The sequence below is a fragment of the Eubalaena glacialis genome, chromosome 1 (genome assembly GCF_028564815.1).
Source record: "Eubalaena glacialis isolate mEubGla1 chromosome 1, mEubGla1.1.hap2.+ XY, whole genome shotgun sequence".
NCBI lineage: Eukaryota > Metazoa > Chordata > Mammalia > Artiodactyla > Balaenidae > Eubalaena > Eubalaena glacialis.
This window is the reverse complement of record NC_083716.1, coordinates 50,820,640-50,834,716: the sequence shown is the minus strand read 5'-3', so window position 1 is coordinate 50,834,716 and position 14,077 is coordinate 50,820,640. Positions and strand designations below refer to the sequence as shown.

General features: G+C 41.5%; 1 protein-coding gene and 1 long non-coding RNA gene across 3 annotated transcripts in view; one reads left to right on the top strand and one right to left on the bottom strand.

The window, feature by feature from the left end:
- Nucleotides 1-9,955, bottom strand: part of WAPL (WAPL cohesin release factor) — a 75,279-nt gene extending 65,324 nt beyond the window's left edge. For both annotated transcript variants that reach the window (XM_061179855.1, XM_061179868.1), the window contains exons 1-2: nucleotides 9,578-9,955; nucleotides 6,376-6,896 (exon numbers count right to left, since the gene is read on the bottom strand). In XM_061179855.1, coding sequence (XP_061035838.1) covers nucleotides 6,376-6,874 — 499 coding nt within the window. In that variant the 5' untranslated portion in view covers nucleotides 6,875-6,896; nucleotides 9,578-9,955. The remainder of the gene's footprint in view (nucleotides 1-6,375; nucleotides 6,897-9,577) is intronic.
- Nucleotides 9,956-10,188: 233 nt separating this feature from the next.
- Nucleotides 10,189-13,666, top strand: LOC133095396 (uncharacterized). Its single transcript, XR_009701600.1, has 2 exons — nucleotides 10,189-10,310; nucleotides 13,284-13,666. It is a non-coding gene; the product is annotated as an uncharacterized LOC133095396 (long non-coding RNA).
- The last annotated feature ends 411 nt before the right edge of the window (nucleotides 13,667-14,077 follow it).

Below are 14,077 nucleotides of genomic sequence, written 5' to 3'. Positions count from 1 at the left end.
TCCCATTAAACTCACATTTTCACCCACCTTTCCTCCTAGCCAAGAAATGCAGCATCCCTTCTCCTAAGAGTACTCTTCCCCTGGGTTTTGGATCCTACGCTTCAAGGTTCCCTTGTGTAATCAAACCTTCCAGAACCCCTCATTTATCTCTGGCTGCCCCTTTTCTTCTCTCCTTCTAACATCTTTAACAAGTTGTGTATACTTGCCAACCCCATTTCCTCGCTGTGTACTCACTGCTCAGACCACTTCTATCCAAGCTGTAAAGTCCAATGCCTGCTTTGCAGTCCTCATTTTCATTGATTTTACAGCAGGAATTCCAATTCAGTAGATCCTTCATGAAACACTTTTCTGTTGGATTTTATAAAATATCACTCACATGATTTTCTTTCAGGTACTCTAGCTTCTCCTACTCAATTTCCTTATCTAGTTTTTCTTCCTCTTCTCTCCATCCATTAAGTATTGCAAGTTCTTCACAGTTCAGTACTTTTCCTTACATTCTCTGTAATGACTTCTAATCCTGTACGTTCAAATAACATTTATATGCTGAGTCGCAAATTTATCATCTCTAACCAAGACTTCTTATCTAAGTTCCATACCAGCAGATCCTGCTGCCTCTTGAACATATCTCACAAATATCTTAAACTCAATGTATCCAAAACTGAACTCACGAACTTCCCCTCATAAATGTCCCCTTATCTCAATGAATGATACTACAACCTACTCAGTTGCTCACATTAGATACCTGGGATTCATTCTTGATGTCTCCTTCCTTAAAGCCCACATCACCAAGCAGGTTCACTTTTATCCTTTCCCAGTGCACCAGCAGGTCTCAAGTCAAATGTCAGTCTTGCCCCCAGGCCTCACTCAGACTAGGTAAATTAGCCTATGATATATTTCACAGCATCCTATATTTTTCTGTCATTTTCTGCAGAAAATGTTTGTCTTTATTCAATCTGTCTTATTCTTTATTCAATCCATCTTGCCCACTAGAATGTGAAAAAGGAAGATCTTGTTCATGGACATACACCCAACACCCGGCATACAGAAGACACTGAAATTATAGCTGGATGGTTGGAAGGAAGGCATCCCCACAACTACTTATGAAATATTCATCCTCCTCTACCACCAGAGGTCTGGAAAAGTTGAGGACTATTTCCTAAAGAGTCAGGGGCTGAACCATAAAAATATACGGTGCATCATCTTGTTCTAAATTCTAAGAATATGGAATACATGTTGAAAATGCTCTGAAAAACAACAAGCATTACAAAAATGTGTTGCCATTGTTTTAGAAATAGTTATTTATCATAACCAGCAGAAGTCAACAGTTCCATCCCTAGAGGGCAGAGACTATGCTCACGGTTTCCTTGTACCAGCTCACGGCCGGTATTCAACCTGGATCTGAGAAGAAACTTATTAGTGATTACCTGCACTTGTGTTACTGCTCAAACCCTGAGAATGAACCTCCTTTCACAAAGAAACTCCTTTACAAGAAACTAAAGCTCTACTTTAAAACAAAATGTATTTACTTGAAATTACAGTGTCTCTCAGAATTTGCATATTGTTAAATTTCCATACAGAACAAAAAATTAACAAATAGAAGATACCTATTAACTATAAAAATAAGGTCAGCTTTCTTCAGTAAGTACTATAGGTAGTTTGGCCTCTATTCTTATTAAAAAGCAAATTACTTAAACAGAGGCAAGAGATAATCCATAATTTGTTGTCAAAGTTATTTCCAACATCAAGAGAAAACTCACTGTATAGTGACAGTCTATTATTTTAAATATAAAGCTTTAAATATGATAAAATTAAGTTCACTCACATCAGAATACAGCAGCACTGTACGAAAAGAACACTTTGGATGTTTCTCAGATCTTCCACTTAATAGTTCAAGTTATTCAACTTCTCTGAACTATGCTTTACCCCCTCTAAAATGGGAATAAAGCCTGCCTTAAATAGTTGTGATTAAAGAGCAACTGATATATAAAGGGCTTAGCACAAAGTAACAACAGGCATCTTCTCCTCTTCTCTTTTTTTTTTTTTCTTTTTTGGCCAGCTTTGCAGCTTGCAGGAGCTTAGTTCCCCGACCAGGGATTGAACCCGTGCCCCCTGCAGTGGAAGCGCAGAGTCTTAACCACTGGACCACCAGGGAAGTCCCTTATCCTCTTCTCTTAAAAGAAGCTGATTTCAGGTATGACAAGTATATTCTATATGACAAATACATTCAATATCTAAATGAAGGCAGGTAACTCTTGCTGATGCTATACTTGCAGAATTCTTCAGTAATCCTTATTAATCACCTGTACTTTATCCAATGAGTAGATGACAATCTCTCAGGTCACAAGTTCCTGGCCTACTTTAAGCTTTCAGGACTAGAACAATTCATTTCCCTTTCTAAAAACCATCTTCAGTTCTAAATCAAAGTTGCTAATTTCCTGACAATAACGGCCCTTTAACTTATACATATACTCAGTACAGCTTTAAGCAAATGGAAAAAATTTTATTGGCTACAAAGACAGTCATGCAAATTAAGAGCCTATGCCATAGTTATCTCAATATTTGGCAGGATATGTAGACTGAATCCCAGCTGGCTAGCAAGGAAAGTGTGCCAAGTAGAAATACAAGTCTTTACACACTTTATTCTGGAGCCCAGATTAAAAACCTGCAGCAGAAAGCACAAAGATGGAAAATAGACGTAGCTGCATATAAAAGGCAAGAGAAGCTTTCTTTTACCCCTAATGCACATAGCCCTGGATTCCAAACTTTATAAGAATACTCCAAGATCTCTCAAAAGGTCAAAGTTTTAGGTCCTGCTAAAAGTCATTTTTAAGTGTCACACTTGTTTGAGGATTCACTGGCTTTGATGATAACTGCAACTCAAGTATCTACAGATAAAATAACAAATCCTGAAGCTGCTTTAAAATAATCCAAGAGAGGGAATTCCCTAGTGGCACAGTGGCTAAGAATCCTCCTGCCAATGCAGGGTACACAAGTTCGAGCCCTTGTCTGGGAAGATCCCACATGCCGCGGAGCAAATAAGCCCGTGCGCCACAACTACTGAGCCCGCACACCTAGAGCCCGTGCTCCACAACAACAGAAGCCACCGCAATGAGAAGCCCGCGCACCGCAATGAAGAGTAGCCCCCGCTCACCCAACCAGAGAAAGCCTGTGCTCAGCAACAAAGACCCAACGTAGCCAAAAATAAATAAATAAAATAAATAAATTTAAAAAATAAAATAAAATCCAGGAGGCAGAGAGTAGTGCGTACGATAGATGGAACAAGATTTGCCATATACTGACAACTGTTGAAGCTAGAAAACAGGCACATGACGTTCTTTTTAACATTCTATTTTTGTGTGTCTAAAAGTTCCACACTAAAAAGTTTTTTTTCTTAAATCAAGGTTAGGATGTTTTAGCAACTCAGTCCTTCCCTGCAGTTCTCATTCAGTTTGTAATCTTGCTTCTGGTTCCCTTACCCACCAAGCACCTATTTGGAAAATAGCAACCATCATATTTTATCATGACCTCATTCTGGGTTTCCTCTTCAAATAAGCCACAATCTTAAAAAGCACTATCTGGTATAAAATATTTAAAACAAAGAATTTTAATAGTACCTAAAAATTAACCACATACTCCCCCATAAAGAGATCACCTTTAAAACTTAATGCCAGGAGAAATGATATAATAAGTCTGAGCTTGGATAAGTCCTTTTCACTGATGTGATATAATTCTGCAGCAAAAATGGTATGAATGAGCAGGAACATTCCACTGTAAGGATACCAAAGAAACTGACTTGTGCACTTTGAACAGAATAATCATAAAATTTCCTGTACATGACCTGCAAAGAATTTCTGAGACCGAAATAGGTGTACAGCACTTTTATCTGAAGTCCAAAATTTTATCATTCTCAAAAGATCTCTAATTCAAAAAAGGTTTAGGAACCACTCTAGATTTACAGAGACTCCTTTTATCAAAACCTTAGGTTTGAATTTCTAAACTTCAACTAAAATCAGAAGGCTTTCTGAACGATAGCAAAGGCAATGACAATCTGACAGACATAATGCAAGAAAAGAGTCTAGGCACAGAGAAATGCCCAAATTTTAGAGAAGACGGGCAAAAAAGGAAGCTCATAATGTATAGAAGTATTCTCAGAACTATAACCAACTTATAAACATGAACTTATAAAGGGTTTATAAGAACAATAACTTTTACATCTTAGGGATAGGATAAGACCATGAGAATTAAAAGCACGCCTTCAAAGTTCCCTTCTTATCCTACAGCAAGCTACCAGGGTTGCTGCAGCTCTGGATGGGCGAGGGAGAGGAGAAAGTAAGAAATCTTTATAGTGCTACACCATTCCCTTCCTACTAAGGGTGCCTTGTGAAGAAAGAAGGAAGAGGAACAAGATGTTCTTGAACATCTATTTTCTCTATTTTAGTATATATTTTCCTCTCACAAACCCATTATAATGGAGTTTGGCTTCCCAGTCAGTCCACAGTATCAGCACCAGAACTACAATTTAGCTACATTATACTGGGAAGCTAATACCTCATTTCTACAGAACATTATGTTTCCAGTTCCCAGTGAACAACTTCAAATGGCACTCTGGATATATATAGATGTAAAATGAACAAAACTATATAAGCAATTGCTGCCTATGAATATTTCACTTCCAAGTTCCTGTTCCCCCTGCAACTAAACATTTATCCTATTGATGATACCCTCTGCCTGCCAGTGATGCCCCCCTCTCCTCCAAAGACAGCACTTGGGGAAGCTTGTGTCTGCACACCTTGACCAGTTTCACCACTTCCCCAGCCTCATCTTTCCTCCTCCAGCCTATCTGCCCCATACTGAGGATTAGAACACTGGATAACTGACTGGAACAGCATTCCCAGAGCCTGGCACAGTGGAGGACACAGAGTAGGTGCGTGTTTTGAAAAAAATCAATAAATGAATCTCATTCCAATTCTGCCACTACCCACACTTGGACTGTTAATCTTTTTGAGTCTCATCTATAAAACAAGGAAAGCTGAACTAAAGTTCATTTTGGCTCAGTGGTTCTATGATTAGAATACATTTTTAGGAACTGATCTGGGAAACAGCTTTTATGCTCTGTTTTCTAATGAAAATTTAACCTAACCTTAATTTATGAACAATGCTTCAGGAGAAATGTAGGCAAAGGATAAGAAGAGCCAAATCAGAATTAACCAGGAGGACAAGGGAATGACAGTAACAGCTGGCTCACACTCTCATCCAAGGGTGAGAAAAAGAGTGAAAAATGTTCAGGATTTTTTGTAAAACTATGCAAGGCAAAGTATTTGAGGTGCCTTATAGTAAGCCCCCAAAGGACAAATTCCTCTCCAGAATTCAGAAATAGGAAAGTTTTGTCTTTACCTCCTTTTAAAATATGAGCTCTCTGTAATTTTTTCTTTTTTTTTTAAGGCCGCACAGCAAGCGGTATCTTAGTTCCCTGACCAGTGATCGAACCCGAGCCCCCTGCAATAGAAGCGCGGAGTCTTAACCACTGGACTGCCAGGCAAGTCCCTATGTAACCTTTTATTATCACTAAATTTTGCCAGGAAGTCAAGAACTAAGGTTTGTTTTAGACCACAGTGCGATCCTTGTCCTATTGCTGATAAGGCACGCAGGCTGTCTCCCTTGCCATCTCCAATCTAAGCTCTTCAGTCTTTTAGTTCATTGCACTTTTTATCATTTATTATTGTAAGTCTTAAATCCTTTACAAAAATGAGTTAGGGGTACAACTGATAAAATACATTGTTTTAAGAACAAACACTAGATGCCAGGTTTACAAATTAACATTTTAAAAATACAACTGGTTTTGTGGATGAAAATCTATTAATACAAGTTGCTACTGGCACCAGACTCCAAACTAATTTCAATTTGCTCAATTCTTTGTTTCCACTCCATACTTCCTTAATCTTCCTAGTTTTGGAAGAAAGTCTAACACTCCTAAGCTTAATCCTCATTGTAAATGCTCATCTCAGTTTCATTATCAGTAACCATCCAAATCCTCCACAGTAATAGAAATGAGATACTGTGCAATCCCAACACAACAAAAAGAGATGTTTCTTACTGCAATTGGAGTTAAGGATTAATGAAAGATCACTCCCAAAATGTACCGTGAGTACAGTCTGGAAACATTAATTTCCAAGTTGCTTAAGTAAAATTTTAACTCCTAATTGGTTTCTTTAATTTCTTAAATCTCCTCTACAAAATTATCTTTGGTCCCCATTAATTATTAATGCAGAAAAAAAACCCAAGAGGTGTAATATTTCAGAATCTAAATCAAAATCATTTAACTAAATGGCTTACACAAAGCTCTCCTGGCTCAGAATAAAGAAAATCAAAACTTACCTGAAGTCATTAATTTAGCACAGCTACTTCTGCTTGCATCATCGTCTAAGACACGGTTTGTGCTCTTTTCTTTCCCAAGCAAAGTATCCTCCAAACGTAAGCATTTATCAGATACAACACTGTCTTCACCCATCACATGACTAATTTTGCTATTAGTTTCAAGTACAGAAGTGACGTCTTCCAGCTGAGCAGCTTCACTAGATTCTGAATAAGAGGAACCTTTACCCTGGGCTAAATTCTTTGAAGAAACTGGTAGAGACTCATCATCACTGTCAAATCCAAAAGGATCTCCAGTATCTTCTTCTTCCATCTTGGGTTTCTTCGGAATTTCTTGGATATCCGGTTTGAAATTGGGCCTCTTCTGTCCTAATTTAGCCATAAATGTGGTCTCTCCCCACTTTGTGCTAAGGGTGGTCCGTTTGTTGGAAAAGACTTCATCAAACTTTGAACTGCCATTTCCTCCTTTCCTACTGTATGTTTTCCCAAATCTGGATGTCATTTTGACACCTGTTTCATATTCTCTGTGGAAAAAAAAGTAAGAAAATATATAATCACCAAATATTTAACAAGTAAATATGGCTTTTCTCCCCATATGGCTTTTCCACGTTCAAGGTACAAATCTTTAAAAACAGTTAAATAAATAAGGGGAGGGAGTATAAAGAGAGGGGCTCATTTTTTACTCTACATACTTCTTTTTTACGAATACATATTCATATGCTACTTTCAGAATAAGAAAGCCTAACAACTAACCAACTTATAATACAGCATTCACAAAACCAACCTATAGTGGAACACTGATTTCTTTAAAAGTTTCAAATTAATCTACTTACTATTCTCATATCACTTTTACCATAAAACATAATCTGAATAGGTTAATTACCCTTAATATAAAATCTTAAGCACAAAATGTTAATTTTTTTCAGGATTTTAGAGATGTCAAATAATTGACTAAATATAGTTCTTTGAAATTTCAGAGCACTTACTCATATAAGAGGGAAAAAGTCAGAAAAATGGTGCTATTTTCTCACATATTAGAACCTGCAGCTTTTAACCCATCCTTAAAAACCTGATTTTTGGTCTAATGTAATATGAACTATGACTTGAAAAATATTCCTTACTTGGTCATCTCCCTTAGTGCACGAAACCATATTTCTTCTACCTTCCTTGTCTCCATAGTGCTGTGCTCATTTGCTGGAGCTAGTGAACTCCAGCATATTACACTGACTGGTCCATGGATTATTAAAAGAAGCAATAGAAACATGTAACTTTATTTTCCTCTTTGCTTGAAGATAGGATAAATTGATTCATCTGATTTATCTACATACTAAGTGCTAGGACAAAAATATTTCAGGACAGTAAATCAAGAGTCAAACATTTTTAAAACAAGTTAAAGTACTTCTTAAACACTATCAATCCTCATCCATTTCTTACACAATACAACAATCAGAATGATATTTTGACCTATACTTCTCAATGTTTTAATCTGTAGTTTATGTTTCCCTTTATCAACTTAAATTCTCCCAATTTATAGGGAATCCCTGTAAACTCAGTTTGATATATATATGTGTGTGTGCATATATATATCCAGTAAAGGAATCTCCCCTCTAATATTTTGGTTAGAAGCCAATTCTAATTGGACAAAATAATACTTAATTTAGTCATCATACACATCTGCTTTAAGAGAAAATAATTTGTAATTTGTTCGAAGACCTTTTAACATGTCACAAAACTTTTTCCTTTGGGAAATCTATTTCCCCTTCTACTGTAGATTTACACTAAAAAATCTTGTCTTTCTTGTTAAGTATAGCTAAAAAAACTAAGTATATTTGGCAGCTACAAGAAACACAAAATAAGTCATTTCTTTTCATTCCTCCTTGGATGTAAAGCCCTGATCTACAGATCTACATTTACACATACACCAACAAAGCTGGAATGTTTTGGATACACTAACACGGTAATTACCTAAAAATGCTGACTAAAGGCCAAACCAAAAATCTAGACTTGGGCTACTTTAGGCCCATACCAGAAAAACACACGGCAAAAGTGGTCCGAGAACCATAAAGCATTCACTGTTACAACTTGAAAGTCTGCAGATGAATATTTGATATTAAGGAGTGAATTATTTTAAGTTACAAGAAAATCATGCTTATGTTTTTTTAAAAAAACCCATGTCTTTGACAAATATATACTGAAATACTGATGCAATAATGTCAGTGATTCTCTAACTTTAAAGGGTGTGGAATGGAAAGTGCTTACATGAGAAAAATTGGGTTTAGAGTTAATAACTGTTGAATCTGAAAGATGAATACATGGGAGTTCATTATACAATATCCCCTACATTTGCCTGTCTTTACAGTTTTCCACGTCTTTTTTTTTTTTTTAAAGTCACTAGACAAACTATTGTGATGGCATTATCCAAGCCTCGAGTGTAAAGTACACAGAAATTCAAAAACAAGTGTGTAGACGTATGTAACATTATATTTTCAGTATACTTCAAAAACACAGGCTATCTTGCTCAGGCTTCAAACTCCAAAGATTACCATAACCAAAAAGGAAAGAATGATTCACAAGTAAGTCTTTTCTGTCGGTGGGCCTTTGCCCCAGCCCAAAGCCAGGTCGAATTTTCTGGGAAGTGCGCTGGGATAAAAAGTCCTCACACTTAACCCCCAAGCAAATCCAGCGTCTTTCACATCTCCAAGGGCTTAGGGGCTTCCACGACGGAATGAAAGCCGGAAAAGCCAAACGTCATCACCCAGAAATCCTCACCTGGGGGCGGCGGTGCGCGAGGAGGTGGCGGGGAGAGGCGGCCCCCCTCCCGCTGGAAGCTCACGCAACTTTTCTCCTCCCCACCCCCACCTCCCAGGAAAGGGATGTTGCTTCCGACGCCCCGGAAGCCTCTGCCACCGAATCCCCAGGGCAGTGGAAGGCCTCAGTGGCGGCCAGGGGCGGAGGAAAGACGGCAAAAAATTCCGGCCTGAAACCAACGCACTTGACCGCGCCTGGGGAGGGAACTAAATCAGCCGTAGCCCCAGAAAGAACTCAGAATAAAGGGGAAAAGAGTTCTTCAGATTGTTCCCCTGCCCAACTTCCTCAGAGGCCGGGTGGATGAGATACAGAGACTTCCATCACCCCCTCCCGGACCCCTGCCTCCCCCACCCTCGGCAAGCTCCGGGCCTAGGCAGCCACCCGAGACCTCACTTACCCTCGGCGCCTGGCGGGTGCTTTAGCCTCGGGCCGCCTCCGCTTCTCCCGCTCCCAACGGCCCACGGGCGGGCGCCGGAGCCCCGCGCGGGAGAACGGGGCTGGCTGGTGAGCGAAGAGAGGCAAAGGGCTCCGCCACCGTCAGAACCCGCGACTCCGCTCTCGGTAAATAGGAAACCCGGTGGAGGGGGGGAGGAGCGGCGGCACCGCAACTTCCCTCCCCACCTCGAGCGCCGCCGGCCGGGCCCGGGCCTAGGCCTCCCTGGCTGCCGCCGCCGCCGCCGCCGGAGCTGGTACCAGAGCCCGCTACGTGCCCCCGATGGGCCGCCGCCGCCTCCTGCGCCGCCGCTTCCGTCGGTGAATGGTCAGCGCTAGAGTTTGAACAGGGCCCTGAACCATCTCAACGCCATTTGCGCTCCCGGCCCCCACCTCCTTCCTCCAACAGCCGCTCGCTCCGTCACTCCGCTTCCCACAGGCCCCGCGCGGCCGCCCGACCCCGCAGCCAATCGCGCGGCTGCTTACTCAAACCGCCGCGCAGGCGCCGCGCCCCGCATGCTCCGGCGCCCGCCATTGGGCCGACCGCAGGGCCCGACGGGAGTTGTAGTCCGAGTCCGCGAGGTCGCGGTGCCGAGAGCTCGGCGCGGGAGCTGGCAGCGGGAGGAGAGGTTGCGGCGGACCCGGGCGGCCCGGGCTCCGGAGCCAGTTCCAGCTGCTGGCCCTGCCGGGAGACGCAGGTGCCACGGGGGAGGGCCGGGGGCGCAGTGCAGGCAGCTGTGTCAATCGTTTCCCCTCCAGGGACTCGCCGGTGTCTGGGGACGGTGGGTTGTACAGCTGCGCCGGGCCTGCTGGGGTCGCCGGCTGGGAGCCGGCCGGGAGGCTGGGAGCTCGCGGCTCCGTGCGGCCCTCGACCCGTCCTGGCCGGTGCTGTCCCGGCGCAGTTAATGACAGCGGGAACGGGGAGGCCCGGGGAACTGGGCACCCGATCCACGGCCGTGGCCTGGAGCGATGTCGGCTCGGCTCTGTATTGTGCCACCTGTATCCCCTCGGTCCTTACCTTCGTAGTTCTTTCTCCCTCTGTCCGTCCCGAACCCGTTAAAAGTGACCCCTGAGAATATTGGATGGTATTAAGGAATTATCGTTAACCTTGTTGGGTGTGATGACAGTAATGTGGTTATGTGAAGGAGAGAAAGAAAAAAAGACGAAATACTAAAAGTTTTGACAGATAAAATGATCCGGTGTCTGGGATTTATTTTAAAATAACTCTACAAAAACTGATGGAAGGAGAATAAAACAAGCCAGTGGGGTGTTTTTCATTGCTGATGCTGTGTTATACACGGACTCATTCCAATAGATCTACCTATATATCTGAAATTTTCCATAATAAAAAATTTAATGAACCAGTGATTGCCTCTGGGGAGGACAGGGAGGTGGCAGATGATGGGAGATCATTTATTTTTCTTTATACACCATTTTGTGCTGTTCGAAGTTTTTTCCGTGTCAATGTATTACCTCTTCAGAAACTCGGAAAGTTTCAGTTTTCCTTTTTTGTTTTTAAGGCTGCGGAGGGAAAACCACGTTAAGAGTAGCACAATTGGTTCCTCCTAAGAGATGTACATGATTCTTTGGGCTTGGATGGCACTGCTGTTAGGTGGGCGGTGAATGGAGATCCACTTGGGAAATTAGAAAACTAATTGAAAAGCCCGCCTCTTCCTCCACAAAAGGCAATTTGCTTTGAATGCGCCGGAAGTTACCAAACTCCTCCAATATATTCGGGCAGCTACAAACAGAAAACATAGTTCAGACATCCTGTAGCCCTTACCAACAGGAATTTAAGTGGATTTTAGTCTGGCTGAACTGTTTTACTTTTGCACAACTGCTTGCAAAATTTACATTCCGACATTTACAATTTCCCAAATATATCAATACTTGATTGTTTCAAAACCAACTTTTTTCTTTTTTTTTTTTTTTTTTGGCTTAAACAGTAGAAATTTATTTCTCACATTCTGGAGGCTAGGAAGTCCAAGATCAAGGTGCAGGTTGATTATATTCCTGGTGAGGACTCTCTTCCTGGCTTGCAGATGGCTGCCTTCTTGCTGTTTCTTCACATGGTAGAGAGAGATCATTTGTGTCTCTTCATATAGTGGTTCTACCCTCATAAACTATAACCTCCCAAAGGCCCTACCTCCAAATGCCCTCACATTGGTGTTACGGCTTCACTATATAATTTTTTTTTTTTTCCAAAACCAACTCAAGTAGCTTATTCTAATGGAAGTTTTAATGAGTCTGCGTGTTCCACGGCATGTGACTTTTATTTGGGTCAGTTTTGTCTTTTTAAAAATTGGCATAGGATCTTGTTTTATCAGTGTGTTTGAAGACTGCCAGCAGAGGTGCAAGCTGCACTTACTATAATTATTTAGATGACATGGTGGTGGGTGCTAATTAAGGGGTAATTATCATCAGAGGCAAAGGCTAAGATCAAAAAGCTGAAAATGGTGGGGAGACAGTTGCAGGATCTTTCTGTAAAAGGGTGCTGTGAACCCTCCGGGACCAAATGATGCCCTCACAAAGCTCATTATGCCCTGGCCTGGCTGGTGCTGGGCACTTAGCTGGGTCAGTGACTCTGCATGAAGCTGAAGTGGAAAAGTAAAATTTTTAAAGAAATAGCTAGTCTGTGGAGCTCCTTTTGAGGGTTTTTGTGTGGTAGTTGTGTTAAGTAATGGAACTTAATGTTAAATTTTTGCTACTCCAAGAGTGACCCCCAGCATAGTCAGAACCTGGAAGCTTGTTGGGTAATGCAAGAATCCTTGTCCCCTCCCCAACTCCCCTGAATCAGAATCTGCACTTTAACAGGATTCCCCCAGGTGATTGGTCCACATGTTAAAGGTTAACAAGTACTGTTTTAAAGTATACCCATAGCGTTTGACAGTAATCTAATTCTTTTTGTTAGGATGGGGGAGAACATTAAGAACCTACTATGCATCAGATATGATATCAGGCTCTTGAGGAAGTCTTCATTTGCATCTCTACCTGTTATCTTTATTTTACAAGTGAGGTAATGGAGACGTTGGCATTTGCTCGAGGTGTTGTAACTAATGAGGAAATCAAACTTTTTCTTAAGCATTCAGGACCCATTAGTACTTTCAGATCGTCTTGAATCCAGTACATGATTTGAAAAATAAATTGTGTGTGTGTGTTAAGTCTGTGGGAGCTTGGTGTATGAATACTGAAAAGAGCTGTGCTAGGGCTCTCCACCCTCATGTGTCCCACACTAAAGACAGGAGAGCCTGCCCACTCCAGGGCCCCTCCTAGAGGAAGTTCAGACTGTGGATCTGCAAGCTGTACCACCACTTTACCCTTTACCTCCCTGGTTCCACTGAGGCTAACAAATGCTCTGAAGGCTCCACCCCATTCCCTTGCCATGGCCCCGAGTTCCATACCAGAGTGAGCGAACTGGATTCCAGTGTGGATAACACATGGGCAAGCAGCTTTTTGGGTTTTTTTATATTTTATTGCTTTTGTTTTCTTAGTTCCCTCAGCTTATACTCCTGCCCATTCCCCATTCCCACCCCCTAGGTTGGTTCTCTTCACTTCATTTGAATCTGCGCACATACACACCCAGTAGGTGCTTTTTTTCTTTGCTAGAATGCCTCTATGCAAAGCTCTCAGATGTCTGATTTTTTTTCCATTAAATTTCTTATGTATTTCAGAAACTGAAAAGGATCTGAGGCAAGCGTGTACCCTTTGATGCTGCAGGCTGTCCCTGTATGCTGCCTAGAGGAGCACAGCATCCCCACTACCTTGAGTTCCACTCAGATGGACTCTAGCTGAAAAAAGAAAATCCCACAAAGAAAACTAATAGAAGAATCTATTCTGCCATTGTTGTGCCTTTGTTTTAGCCCAGACATGGGAACTGTCAGAACTGGAGTTGCTAAATAGAGCTATGCCGTCTTTTTCTGATAATGTGTAGTAAAATGTACTACAACTTATATAATTCAGTTCCAAGAACTAGAGGTCAGAAATTACCACATCGGCTAGAGGAAATTTTTCCTTTTCATGGAATGTGGAATAAAATTATAAATCATACCCTTAACATTGTAGTGGTTGTATTACAAGATGTGGGCCCCGCCCTGCCTTTATCCCTCTGACACTCCCCAACCCTTCTCTCTGTTCCGAGGAATATTGGGCTGATAGGACTTTTTCAACTAATCTCCCCCTGACTAGCCTATTTTAAATTGTAACACACCCACTCTCAAATGTTCACTATTCCCCCCCTTATTTTTCTTCAGGGCATTTATCTCCTCATCCAACATATCACATATTTTGCGTGTTTATCTTCCGTATGAGGGCAGAGATCTTTGCCGGTCTTGTTTTCTGCTGTATCCCTTGCACCTAGAAGAGTGTGTGGCACATAGTAGGTGCTCAGTAAATATTTGTTGAATAAACGGCCCCATTTCTTTCTTTTTTTAATGTAAGATTATATCATAAAAAGAAAGTGACTTGA